Source organism: Mirounga angustirostris, unplaced genomic scaffold (genome assembly GCF_029215605.1).
Source record: "Mirounga angustirostris isolate CCGP_5_RB_7025 unplaced genomic scaffold, mMirAng1.0.hap1 SCAF_7, whole genome shotgun sequence".
NCBI classification, from domain to species: Eukaryota; Metazoa; Chordata; class Mammalia; order Carnivora; family Phocidae; genus Mirounga; species Mirounga angustirostris.
The window spans coordinates 31,762,003-31,776,192 of record NW_026991715.1 but is presented as its reverse complement, the minus strand read 5'-3'; the positions used below and the strand labels follow the sequence as shown (position 1 = coordinate 31,776,192).

Sequence of the window (14,190 nt, the reverse complement as noted above, 5' to 3'; positions counted from 1 at the left end):
AGCCGAGGGGTCCCCCGCTTAGATGCAGGGGGCTGATGACTTTCACAGTACACGCGTGGACACAGACCCAAATAGCCCTCTGATTGCCCCCCAAGCCCCCGGCCTACTGGCTCTGTTGGGTAGCTAAGCACAGGGCTGTGTGGACCTGGCCAGTGACACTTGGTTCTGTGTTTTCTTTGCCAGTACCTGACTCTGAGAACCTCTCGCTTCCCACCTGAAACCCATCTCCTTCCTCTTGGGGGTCACCAGGGCCCTAATTCCCTCTCCAGTGGGAGCACTTCCCATATTCCTCGCTTTGTGCCTCCTGTCTCTCTGTCCCTCTCTCTTTTCCTTGCTGTGGGAATGATTTATCTTAGAGTGTTTAGATTTTTATTCCGGCAGCCTGACATCCCTATTAAACTCTTTGCTTTAACAACTTTGCCCTATGGATCGTGTCCTCTGTTGGTATATCTTGTTTTATGCCTCTTTGCTCTAGGAATGTGTTGGCTTAGCTTAGCTTCCCAGGCTGGAAAGACAAACAGGTGACTTTCAGGCGCATTTATTTCCTTTATACTCAAATTACCTGTTTGCTAAACTCATTTGTAGCTCACATGTTGAAAGTGTAAACAGAGGGGAGTTTATTAATTTGCCCACTGCCTGAGCCTGCTGTGATATAACTTGGCATTTGGCCTTAAGCCCCATGAGCAAGGGATTACAGAACTCCCAAGACAGCTAGTGTATCAAGAATCCAAGAATTAAGTTTAGATGTAAATGTGTATATATGTACACATTCACATAGAGATAGTTCTGTTTTTTCATAGCAAAAGTGGAATCCTACTTAATGCTGTTTTATAACCTGCTTTTCTAATCCACTTTACAATCTTTCATGACTATCTTTTTATAACACGAAATAGATTTACATGATATTTATATCACAATTTAAATATCTACTATTGGACATTATTTCCATTTTTTTGATCAGTAATACTGTTTTTGTTATTGTAAATGGTCCTAGGGCTAATCAGTGCACACATCTCAAATTATTTCTTTGTAAGTCCAGGAGTGAAATTTTTGAGCCCGAGGGAGCATATTTGCTTTCGGTACCATCCAGGAAAGTGGTACCTTTTATCCTCTCACCAGTATTTGAGATTATCTTCATCAGTACTTAGAATTACTGTTTCTTGAACATCATTAACCCCTTCATGTAATTTTAAAAGAAGACATAGTGTATTAGACTATGGCCTTGCAAAATAGCATTTTCCTACCCCTGGCTTCCTGCAGCATGAGACTTTGCCCTCAAACCAGCTCTCCGTGAGATCAGTGGGAGGAATGCCTTGTAAACTGCGTCTGGGTTTAGATCTAAGTCACATGGAGGCATCACAGATATAACCATTAGCCACACAGTATGGATGTAACAGCCTTTATCAGGGCAAACTTACAAGCAGGAGTAGCATGTGTGAGATTCCCTGAGCATAGCTCAGTCTGCGCATGGGAGGTCTGCAGGCTCCAGTAGAGAGGGGCCCATACCGATAACGCTCTAGGTATTTATAGGGTCAGGGGCCAGGAATGTCCATGGGAGCATGTAGCAGTGAGAGCTCCTTGGTCAGAGAAGGGACCTTCTTAGAAAGGGGGGGTCCTTGGGCCCCACGGGTTGTTGTTGGCATGCTCTCCCACTGAGCAAAGTCAGACCTAGGAGCCGGTTCATTGGGCTGCCTTGAAGGGGAGGAGGAGCGCCTCCAGGGCCATCCACGTTTGTTTCCGGTCCTTTCCGCCCCCTTCGGGGCTCCTGTGTAATGTCTCCTGTGGCCTCCACTTCCCAGGAGTCTGTGCAGTGAATGGGCTCCTGTATGTGGTTGGAGGGGATGATGGATCCTGCAACTTGGCTTCGGTGGAGTACTACAATCCTGTCACCGACAAATGGATGCTGCTACCGACCAACATGAGCACGGGGCGGAGCTACGCAGGTCAGTGTACTGCACCCCGACTGCACCTTCACCCCCACCCCACCTCTGCACAGGTGGAGGTAAGTTTGCTTAACCTGGGGCTAAGTGCCTCCTCCAGGGATGGCGGATAATTGTCATGTGTCACCAATCTGTCATTTGTACCCACGACAGGTACCCCTAATGAGCACGGGTTTCCCCAGCGAGCCTGAATGTAGGCCCAGAATTCTTTTTAACACCTGTGTTCCCGGGAGCCACTTCCAACTGCTCTCATTTGTCCTAAGAGGTTTTAGAATTTCATTGCCATTTCTGGGCTCCTACGTAGACTAAGATACAGTTCTTGCTTTCCAGAGATTTAATGGGAAAGATAAGATCTGTCTACATGAAGTAGGACATGCAAGGCAATGCACACATAACTTCTCAATAGAATGTGTTGTGCTGTCCGTATTTTAAGGCATGACAGGTGAGAACTTCCTGGAGGAAATGAGGCTTGATCAACTCTGAAGGTGGGAGCTGCCCTTTGCCAGGGGTTCCCTCCCTGTGCCGAAGGGCGGTGTGTTAGGTGCAATGTACCCATTAGCTGTCATCCTTTCAAGAACCCTCTGGGTGAGTGGGACTGTGTCCTTCATTTTGCAGGTGATGAAACTGAGGTTTGGAGAGTCAAAGTCACCTGCCCAGGACCACATGGCTAAAAAATGGCAAAGTCAGAATTCAGACTCAGGTCTGACTCCTGAGCCCATGTTCTTTGTCCTACCCCAGCTGAGGGGGAGAAAGCACTCCAGGCAAGAGGTGGAGGCAGGAGTAGGGAGCGATGCTGCTGCTGGGGAGTGTGTGTGATGGGTTCGGTGAGGTTTGGGAGGTCCGACCGAAGTTGGTGCTGCTGACAACAGGGGTCTGTAGGGAGACAAGCAGACTCATACACCCATGATGCAGCTCAGCAACCTGTACCTCGTCTTCCAGAAACTGGAATAGTTAGAGCTAACGCTTATTTACTGAGCACATAAGAATGTGCCAGGCACGGCCCTAAGTATTTGCCAACGACGATCTCCTTTAGTGTACATCACGACTCCAGTGGTATTCTGATTCCCTTTTTGCAGTAGAAGATCAATCATTCCGTCTCGTTTGGATCCAGGGCAAAGGAAGGTTGTGCCGGGCAGGCTTGAAGGGGCTTGTATCCCATGTTGTCAACACAGGCCCTCGGTTGCAATGAACTGATTTTATTTTTTTCTCTTGTTTAGGATTTTTCTCAACTAAATATAAAAGATTTTAGAGGCATGTTGGTCTTTGAGTGATTCTTTTCTCAAGATTAATTATTAGAACTAGTACTTTCTTTTCAATACTGTTGTGGGAAGAGCAGGGCATTTTCGAGTACGAGGCAGTGAGGCCAGTGAGGGGTCCTCTCTTGGCTCCTAGTGGACTTTAATGAGAGGGCAAGATTTAGGTGTAAGTGGTTAGAATTTCACATATGTGCTGAATATTTCATGTCTACCTCTTCATTGTCTGTCCACCTAGAAGTAGGTGGGAAAGAGACAAGCAAACTTGCAATTTGCCTCAACTCCATTGACTGACTGAATCCTTTTTTTTTTTTTTTTAGAATCTAAAGAAATTGTCTGCATGCAGAGACAGATGGATAGTTACTCATTTGGAGTATTATTTGTGATAGCAAAGAACTGAGAACTACTTAATGTCTGACACCAGGGAAATAGTTAAACTGTGGACTGTTGGTACAGTGGAAGTGTTTTTAATGCCATGAGAACATGTTTGTGGCAGGCTGTGGGTTTAAAAGGGAGGATACACAGGGTATGTACCATGCGAGCTCAGTCACATGGTCCTGCATCATGGACGTTTGAGTAGCGACTGCTCAAAGAAGGGGATGTTGGCATCAGATCTCAGTTTGAGTTCCAGCTCTGTCACTTGGCCTGGGACTCTGGGCAAGGGGATCGGTCTGACTGAACTTCTCGTTTTCTCATTTGTAAAATGAGAATAAAATCATAGCAAGTCTCGGGCACCTGGGTGGCTCAGTTGGTTAAGCGACTGCCTTCGGCTCAGGTCATGATCCTGGAGTCCCGGGATCGAGTCCCGCATCAGGCTCCCTGCTCAGCGGCGGGCCTGCTTCTCCCTCTGACCCTCCTCCCTCTCATGTGCTCTCTCTCTCTCATTCTCTCTGGCTCAAATAAATAAATAAAATCTTAAAAAAAAAAAAATCATAGCAAGTCTCTTACTGCTGTTGTGCAGAACTGTTTGGAGGGTGCTTAGTTAGCACAGTGTCTCCTGGCAGGTAACAGCTCCATGGTAGATGATCACGATTATTTTTAGAAGCCGGGAAATAGTCCAACAAGATAATGGTGATTCTCTTTGTATGAAGGGAGTCAAAATGTTTTTTCCTTGTGTTCCTCTGTGTTTCCCAAATTTCCCAAAATGAGAATATTTTACTCTTTTTTTTTTAAGAAAGATTTTATTTATTTATTTTGAGAGAGACAGAGCGTGCGTGAGCGGGGCGAGGGGCAGAGGCAGGGGGAGAGAGAGAATCCCAAGCAGGCTCCTCGCTGAGCAGGGAGCCCTATGTGGGGCTTGATCCCAGGACCCTGAGATCATGACCCAAGCTGAAATCAAGAATCGGCCGCTTAACTGACTGAGTCACCCAGGCGCCCTAAGAATATTTCACTTTTATAGTCAAAAGAGGAGGTTTATTTTATGTTTTATTTTTAAATTTTTTTAGATTTTATTTATTTGAGAGAGAGAGAAAGCATGCATAAGCAGGGGGAGTAGCAAACAGAGGGAGAGGGAGAAGCAGGCTCCCTGCTGAGCAGGGAGCCCAACTCAAGGCCTGATCCCAGGACTCTGAGACCATGACTCGAGCTGAAGGCAGATGCTCACCCGACGGAGCAACCCAGGTGCCCCCAAAAGAGGAGGCATTTTTATATATTGTTTTTATATAAGCAATTTTATATATTGCTTATATGAAAAAGCAATACAGGACCCTGCTTTAAAAAAAAGGGGGCTACCCCACAAAAGAGTCCTGAGGTTCAGGTGAGGTGTTGTCAAGGTCAGGCAGCACATCTGGGTCTGGGGACCATGGAGCTGCCCACCTCTGAGCTTTTCTCTCTGCACCTTTATCCAGAACTCACATGCAGTGGGTGTCTTAGCAGAATCTCACCCCTGGGGTATCCTGGCATTTCTTTTAGCAGTGTTCTCTCAATCTCATCTGCAGCCAGAAGATTTTATAGTCGTGGGAATAAGTTAAAGTAAGGCTCCAGTCAGGTACACCGTACCAATAGATCTCACCTGTAAATTCGGATTTTGTTCAGAGGAGCAGATAGGTACTTGCTTAAGTAAGGAGGGAGCATACCTGTCTCAGGCAGACGGAAGTCCAGAAGTCCAGGGCTGGCCTAGGGCTCAGGCTGTCGTTGAAAAACCAGGTCTGCCCTCCCTCTCCTGTTTTGTTGGCTTTGCCGATAGCTGCCACCGCCGTGGGCCGTGTGTGAGCCTTCTTCCAGGCCGGGCAGCAGACAGAGCCAAAGCTGCAGCCCGGCCAGACGTGCACTGACAATGGTCTGGGCCAGGCCCGGGGCACGCGGCACGCCAGCTGCAAGGCAGTCTGGGAAGCTGAGTCGATAACATGCTGGTCTCTGCCGTCGCGGACAGCAAGGAGAGGGGAGGTTGGCTGAATCCACCTACAGCGTTTGCCACCTTCCAGAGACACTCTGGGTCATCTGTGGATTCACAGAGTTAGCCGTGGAGTATGGTTCACTTTGGCTGAAATCGTAACGCAGACAGACATGTCTGGACTGTTTTTCCCAGTACAGCATTTAGCACGGGAGGGGTCTTTCCATTGGGTGACATCAGACAGTATGGGAGCTGAGCCTCAAGAGGTCAGTGGACTTGCCTGAGGCCGCACTGCAGCTCAGCTGGTGGCAGAGCTAGGACTGACGGGCAGTTTTTCTCACTTGCATGACGTCGGTTCACGGTTCTTTGCGGTTCATTTCAGTGTCTTGTAAAAGTAGGCATGAATCACTGTCACTTCTCTTACAGTGGTGGAGAGGTAGGGCCATGGAGCTGCCCCCAGGCGTCCGGTGCCGGCGCCGTGTCGTGAGGTTGAGTTCTGGGCTTGGGAAAGGAGTCCTTACGATAGGAACCGTGTCCCCGCGATGACGCGAGGGGAGACCACTAGCTGTGGTGCTGAAGGACTGTGCGTGCGGGTTCAAGTGTCCTGCGGGACTTGGGCGTCAGAATGGGAACGAGCCCGCCACGGGCAGCCCGAGTTCTCGGGCCCTGCGGTGCTTGGATACCGACGGGCCCCTTTCCCTTGACTGGGGCTTTAGGGTGGCTTGGACTCATGAACCCCGTGGCACTCTGGATACCTCTGAAGAAGCTGACTTTCTCTCCCTTTCGTCTTAGGTGTCGCTGTGATTCACAAGCCCTTGTGACCCCCACGCCCACGGCCAGGAGGTGGAGGAGGGGAGGGGTGCTGCCTGTGGCTCAGAACATCAGCCCCCTGACTGCCACTCGCCGCCAGAGTCTGCAGAGGAGCGAGAAGTGTCCTCCTCCGACGTGGCCAAGTGGCGTCCGGCGTGGGGACTGGCGACCGCCCCCTGCCCCCCTGAGGTGTTCGGGCCTCCCCCCTGAGCAGTGGGTTCCTGAGAGCTCCAGGCAGCACCTGGGGGCTTTTTTGTGTGTTTCTACTGGAATACCTGAGAACCTGGGTGTGTGTGTGTGTGTGTGTGTGTGTGTGTGTGTGTGTGTGTGTAGAACATGGTGTTTCACTAAGTTGGGGGATGTATGACAATCTACTGGATTTCTTTACTACTGATCCTTCTGTGCTAAAAATCAAATCACAGAAACCTCTCTTCTGGATGTGCCCCATGGGAACCCCGAGATTACTAAAGCTGCTGTCTTCTGGAGGTCTGTTTGGACAGGCCAGGAGTGTCCAGAAATGACTGGTGACTGGTGGGGTCGTTGCTTTGACCATGCCTACAGACTGGCTCTGACCCCTGGCACGGTCTGCAGAAGAGCTGGGCATTCTTAAATCCGCACTGTGTCTTCTGTGTGCTAGAACTGGGAACAGATGGGGCCCCCAGCCCCTCCACTGGGTGCTCTTCCTTGGGCTCTCCTCCAGGAAGCAGATGAGAACTGCCTAGTCCTTGGGCCACTGGTCTTTTAGGTTGTGGATTCCAGGTTTGGGAGATTTTGTGTCTCTTTTGTTGGGAAAACTAGCTCTTTGGAGAAGCCCCAAGTATCACACTGGAAAAAAAAATACATATACGTACATGAAAAACAAAAACAAAACAACAAACCAAAGTGGTAAGGCAGTTGCTGCCTAAAATGGTCTCAGAGAGGATCCTACTTCTGGGTTTTCCTGGGATGGGACACTCCCCATCTATACTTACTATCCAGGCTTAATTCTTCACAGCATCCCATTTTACTCTCAGAAGTATTCTGGTTTGGAGGATAAATAAAAGGTCACCATACCTCCAAACCCAAAGATAGTTTGGCCCCTGCCTTGGGGGTCATATGTGATCTAGATGGACATGGATGACTTCAAAGGAGTATACCAGCTGGGGCTGGCCCTCAGCACCAGATGGCGATGGTCAAGTCTGTCTGAGGGCCTCGTCTTCCTTTTCTTGTGCTTTCCCCCTGTTCCAGGGTCTGTACCCTCTCTCCAACCCTAAGAATACTCCTTTCCTCCTTGTTTTTCCTGAGAGGGAGGAGATGGTGGTAAATGCCCTGGATGTGTGATCTCTCTCAGGGATACTTGCATTTTAAAAGAGAAGCTTGGTGAGAGCTTTGCAAATTCACAGGTAAAAATTAATGACAGAACTTTAAGCATTTGGAGGCGGGGGTGGGTATTTGAGGGCACATGGAATCATTTTCATTAAAAAAAAAAAAAAGAAAGAAAAAAGAAACGTGAAACCATTCCTCAACTTGCAAGTCACTTATGTTGGAATTTGTGGCATAAGGAGGGAAGGTCTTGTGTCTGAAGAGTATGCTCACATCATGGGGGCTGGGCTTTAATGCTCCCTGATTTGGGGGTCCACTTACAGGAGTCAAGGGGCTTTATGAAACCTGATGTGGGACTTCTGATCTAACTGGGCTCCTTCCAAGCAGATACTGCAGGAGACTGGCATCCCCCCCAGCTCACCCCTGCAGCTAGAAAGCCGGTAGCCTCCCTAGCTAGTTGGCCGCTTTGTGTATTTACTGTGTATTTTTTTGTGCACTAAACACTCAACTCTCTTGAAGAAGAAACGTCTTCTGATGTTGAGGATGTTGAGCAAATGTTATCTCAGTGAGACATTTGGAGGGTAGCCCCAAGGCATCCGGAATTCTTAGTGGCTTCGGGAAGAGGCTGATATATCCAGCTTTGTTGGGCCTGGAGGCGAAGTCTCCAACGGATTCAAGGCATGCCTTCGTTTGGGTGCTGTGTTCTCACCTGGCCCTGGAGATGGCCGTGGTCTCAGAGCTCTGCCTTGGCTTGGAGGCTGATGGGATGAGCTTTCTGTTGCAAATGTTCTTCCTCCCGGCCTGAGGAGAGTTTGGGACTTTATTTTGGTTTCTGATGGGGATGAGGCTGGGGGGTGGGGTCCCATGTGTGCTGTTCACACAGCTCCTAATTTCAGACTAAAGGTGAACTTCCCACCCTCTTTCCCAACACCTAGGAGCTGGGCTTTGATGCATATGTGGGGGAGGTTCTTGTTTTTTATCTGCCCAGAGCGGGTCCCTTCCCTGAGAGCTCGCCAGCCATGTTTTCTGCTCTTGGTTGCACCTCATGTCTCCCTTCCCGGGAAGCACCCCCCCCCCACCTCCCACCCCCTGTAGTACTGCTGAGGCCAGGTTCATCTCCTCCTCACCCGTCCTTTCTCATGGGGCCTCCAACACTGGTACATCACCACCAAAAAGCTGTTCGGCCTCTAGCTGCCCACAGAGGCCATTTAAAACCTGCTGTCTCTCTATCACTAGGTACGATTCTCTCTCCACAGTGAACACAGCTGACTTGATTTCAAGTCTGTGCTGGTCACATTGGTAGGCAAACCCCCTGCCCCCCCTTCCCATTTGGGTGGCCGTAGCTGCTTGTGAATGCAGCTTTGCAGGTGGTGTATCTGAAAGCTGATCACAGTGATGAAATGGAATTGTGGCCCAAGGTTAGAAGCCGCTTAGATGCCGCTTGGATACTGATTTGGACAACACAGAAGTCAGACTCTGAATTCCAAAGTTCCTTCTCCTAAGTACCTAATGGCATCTCTCCTTCTGAAAAGTTGCAGTATTATGCAAATGAAACTGACCTCATTTTCTGCTATGCAATAAGAATACTCAATTCTGTTTCACGACAGACCAGTTGCAATATCCCCTGACATGCTTTTTGAGCTGTGTTACTTTGATATCTGTTGTGTAATGTTTGGATATTCCTGAGCCAGAGCCTTTCAAAGATTGCCTTTTTATAAAACTGAAGCTATAGCGTTCAGGCTAAACTTTTAATGTAGATATTTTTATAAGATAATTTTTTAGGATATTTGAATTGATTTTTATTATCCATGATAATGAAATGTTCTGTTCCGTAAGTCATTCACTCTCCTAGTTCATGCCTGTAGCTATTTTCCCTTTGCTTGTCACCCTCCAAAAACTGATTTTTCAGTAGTTCCAGATAGATGAGTCTTTTTGACTTTGAGTCCTCTTTCTTATACCATATTCAAAGGAGATTGCTGGAAAACACAATCCCTGGTGTTTCTGGAATTGCTTCGGGACTAACGTTTAGCCTGACTCAGCAATTACCCAACTATATTGCCTGGCCATTTTTTTTTAGAGCCCGCTCTTTGCAGGGGGGAGGCTGGTTGGCCCATCTGCTGGTGGCTCTCACTGCCTGGTGCTGAGCCTGGCACGCTGTGGCGTGGAGAAGCTCCACAGAAAGGCCTGCCCTACAGTGCATACTCCTAGGAGTTTCCTAGGTCCGGCAAACCAGTCCTCATTCTTTTCTGCCCCTTGTTCTTCGGAAGCTTCCACCAGCTAAAGGCCTTTGCTGCTGGATGATGTCCCTTTTGGAAGCATCTTCTCTATGGACTTTAAAACAGGGGTCAGTCCTCATGATCGTTAAGAATGTGTTAAGCATGTGCTTTACAGATGCTCACACTACCCCTAAAACTTGTTTCTTGAGCTGTGTCTACACTCCAGGCTCTATTTTATGTATTTATCTGCCATTAGCCTCATTAAAACAGTTTTTTATTTTTATTATTATTGGGACAGGTGCCATTTGAATTGCCTCCATGCTCCCCATTTGCACCTTGTTGGATCAGGTTGGGAGGTTTAGCAAACTCATATTCCAGTTAGCTGGAGTATTTAAGGCTTTGTTTGCCTGGAGAAGTAAGGAGGTTGGAATTTTTTTTTTTTTAAGTGTTTGCACTATTTAGAGTCCTAAGCCCCTCATGTTTGGCCGTACTCTGTGTGTGCAGTGTGATCGAGGAGGTGAGCCAGCAGCACTTTCGACATTTGGGAATGGAAGAGGCTTCTATAGTGGATAATCACCACCTCTTAGCCCTTGCACAGCCTTTGTCGTGGGGCTGAGTGACTCGTGGGTATGACAGCAGCCAAGGCAGGAATGCATGTGACTGTGGCATTTGGAGAAACAAATTGCCCTAGTACTACGTTCTTGCCTTTGGCTATGAGATTGAAAATTATTTCCCCCCATTTTTCAGTGGCAATAAAGGACCCGGTTGGACTTTTTGTCTAATTTGTATATGATGTATAAAATATGTTGAAAGAAGACTTAAGATGCTGAATGTGTATGTCTGTGTGGGTGCTCTGTCCATGTGGTTGTCCACAGGCAACCTGACTTGATCGCTGATACCTTGTGAACACACTGCATCGGTAAGGTCCTTGATCTCCTATTCTCTGCTTGGATGTTAGAGCCCATCTATCTTGTAAAAGAACACTTGTCGTAGGTTCCATCAGTTACAGCGATAGCCGAAGAAACCGTTCCTCAAGTGGATTATTTCAACAGGAATCAAGTTCTAGTTTCCCATACTTTGTTAATTTTAATAAAAGCTGAACTGTGAAAACCTTTCTCAGGATTTTATTTCCATAGTCCAGGCTCTCCACCATGTCTTATTCCCACGTTATCTTCAGATTAAAAATTTTTTTTTCTTTAAGATCCGCTGGACAGGGTCTGTGTCCCAGGGTCTCTGTTCCCTGGCCTGAGCACAGTGTCACACCCACCATGACCTTCAGGGAGGCCCAGAGAGGCCAGTCCCTCTAGTAGGTGTTTGGTGGTGTGGGCATCTATCCAGTGATCATCGTCAGGTGGGTGTGCTGGTCTCAGGCACGGAGAAGAGGAAACACATCTGGCTATAAATAAACATCAATTTTTAGAAGTTTTTTTTATAAGACCTATTGGTTTCATAGATGCAATGCTTTTATTACATATACAAATATTAGTTATATTTTATTAAATATGTACAACTTTTAAATGCCTGTTTCTAAAATATCAACATATATGAAATAATACTAGGTAACATTTACTGAGTATGTACCATGTGCCAGGCACTTTTCAAGTGCTTTACTTCTTTCAGTGCATTTAATGCTCATCATGGGTTGCTGAGTTAGTATTATCTTTTGCAGACGAAAATATGAAATGCACAGAGGTTAAATAACTTGCATAAGGTAGCAGAGCTGCAAAGGAATGGAGCCAGAATATTGGTTGTACTCTGGAGTTGTGTCCTTAGGCATCTGTTGCTGCATCCTCGAGGAGGTCATGAGGGGAGGAGGGGGTGCTAAAAAGCACCTAGGAGTCCCTGGGAAGTACAAACATGGCTCAAGAAGAATACTGAAGCCCAGCTTTCTGGGCCATTTGGACCAACGATGTCCCCATCGTCTGTCAATGGTAAATAATCCTATTTGTTGCTGTGATGGTAGTAGCAGTGGCCACTTATTTGTACCAGACACCCTGCTAAGTACTTTAGAACTTGATCTTTAATCCCAGTGACAACCTCTGAGGGAGGTGGCATTGCCTTTTGGAGGCTGGATGTTTCCAATGGCTGCTTTGCCTTGTCCCTTTGCCCGCTCCTCCTCTTGAGTAACTGTGGTCGCCAGGAGTCCGATCGGAAGAGTAAAATGATCCGCTCAGCTGAGCTTCACCATACGGCAGCTGAGCCTCCTATTAAGTGGGCCTGGGGACTTGGTTCGGCGGTAATTCTCAAATCCACCTGCTCAGGGATATGGGATCCCCCCCTGGTGAACAAACTGGACCGTCCCAGGATCCTTCAGGATGTCATTGGTCCTGCCCTGTTCCAGGTGACAGGCAGGCAGTTCAGAGGGGTCAGGCTCCTCTCCAGGCTAGAGAGGCCCAAGGGGCAAGTGGGAGCCTCTTAGCCAGATCCTTCCCCACATTTGGAAAAGAGGATTTTGAGCTCCCAGAGGACGCGGCCTGCTTGACTCTGAGGTTATGCCCTGTGCCTAGCACTCGGTTAGCGCTGAGGAAATATTTACAGGAGAAGAAGGCATGTGAGGAGGGGCCAAGTGGTGGTAACCAGCTGGTTCAGTCTGGGGTGTTAGTGGGGGCTGGGGTGGGGGAGGCGAGAGACACATGTGCACCCAGAGACGGGGGGACAAACAGAGACCTGGGGAAAGGGGTGTGAGTTTCACGCCAAGCGAGAGAGAGACCAAGAGAAAGAGAATGAGGCACAGGAAGACAAGCAGAGGGAGACAGAAACAATGGGAAAGACGCACACATGCACATGTGCAGATACAGCCAGACACGAGACGCTGCTCCTACGGAAACACAGACACCGAGACCCAGAGGGAGGCGGGGGCGGGGTGGGGGAGTCATTCCTTAAAGTGGCAGAACACCAGTCAGCCCAGGGGCTCAAGCCAGAAGCCTTCGTCAGGAGATGCGGGTTCACACGTGACCTCTGGTAAGCGGATGGCATGGCCTTGAGCCAGGCTCTAGCTCTCAGCGTCCGCTTTTGTGAGCTTGTGAAGAGTCCTTGAGAAGGCCCTAAAATATGGAAGGCAGACCCTCTTGGCCCCGGGGAGGCTGGGCCTGCAGAGCGGCTTCTTGAATAGGAGACCCAGTCTCGGGCAGCGACAGCGCTGAGAGCCTCCCGACTGCACACAACCCCCCGAGCCCGGGGTGTGGGTGCAGGGAAGGAAGACAGAAGAGAGACGACCTCTCTGTCCCAGGGTCCCGTCTGGGCTGGCGGGACACCTGGGGTTTATTTATTTATTTATTTTATTTATTTGAGAGAGGGGGAGAGAGAGAGAGAGAGCACAAGCAGGGGGAGTGGCGGGCAGAGGGAGAAGCAGACTCCCTGCTGAGCAGGGAGCCTGATGCGGGGCTCGATCCCAGGACCCTGGGATCATGACCTGAGCTGAAGGCAGACGCTTAACCGACTGAGCCACCCAGGCGCCCCTGGGGTTTAATTTCTGAAGGAGGCCCTGAAGCGCAGCAGGGCAGAAGGGCCTGCTTTTACTCCACAGGCACTTACTCGGCTTCTTTGTTTCCTCCTTCCCTCTGAGTGGGATGGGGGCATGTCTCCTGAGTTCACTTTCTGCTCCAGGAGTGCAGAATCTTCCTAGCTTTGACCCCATTGACTCCCGGGAATGGAGAATTAGTAACACATGTGTAACTGTTTATATTACTACGGAACTTCAAGGAATTTTTTGTTTCTCATAAAAGCCCAGTGAGGCCCGTGTTACTTTGAGCAGTACGCCTCTACCTGGGGTATACCAGGGGCGCTTTCTCAGGGCAGGGGCAGGTGCATGTGGAACACTCCGTGGGTGAGTTATTAGCCGTAGGGGTAAGAACCACTTCTCACTATACAGATGGGGAAACAAGCTAGGTAGAGGTTAAGCTGCTTGCTCAGATTCCCAGAACCAGAGCTTGGACTCCATCACCTGAGATCCTTTGGCTCCACAAGGCAGCAGAATGACTGCAGTGGCTTAACCACAGAGCGGGTTAGGGTGCTCACATAGCCGTGAGTCCAGAGGTCAGCAATCCAGGATGGGCACAGCAGATCCATCCTGTCATTAGGATCCTAGGTCCTCCTATCTTTTTGATCTTCCATCCCTTACATGTTGCAAGAGAGATGCTCCACAGCTCTTGCCACATCTGCACAAAGGCATGAAAAAGAAGGAAGGGGACGGTACAAGGGGCAGTGCCTGTAACAGGAAAGAAAGCCCTTTCCAGAAACCCCTAGTAGAATACCACTTAGATTTCCAGAAGGGCCCTCAGCTGCAGGGGAGTCAGAGGAGGTAAAGGCTTTTACCTGGGCACATTGCTCCAAACGAC

The 14,190-nt window shown here is 48.7% G+C and overlaps 1 protein-coding gene across 12 annotated transcripts in view; it reads left to right on the top strand.

The window, feature by feature from the left end:
• KLHL3 (kelch like family member 3) overlaps nt 1–10,965 on the top strand; it is a 161,175-nt gene extending 150,210 nt beyond the window's left edge. For 10 of the 12 annotated variants that reach the window (XM_064595937.1, XM_064595931.1, XM_064595932.1 and 7 more), the window contains 2 exons: nt 1,800–2,002; nt 6,318–10,965. In XM_064595937.1, the coding sequence (XP_064452007.1) occupies nt 1,800–2,002; nt 6,318–6,329 (215 nt within the window). In that variant the 3' untranslated portion in view covers nt 6,330–10,965. The remainder of the gene's footprint in view (nt 1–1,799; nt 2,003–6,317) is intronic. The other 2 variants (XM_064595933.1, XM_064595936.1) reach the window with 1 other exon arrangement.
• The last annotated feature ends 3,225 nt before the right edge of the window (nt 10,966–14,190 follow it).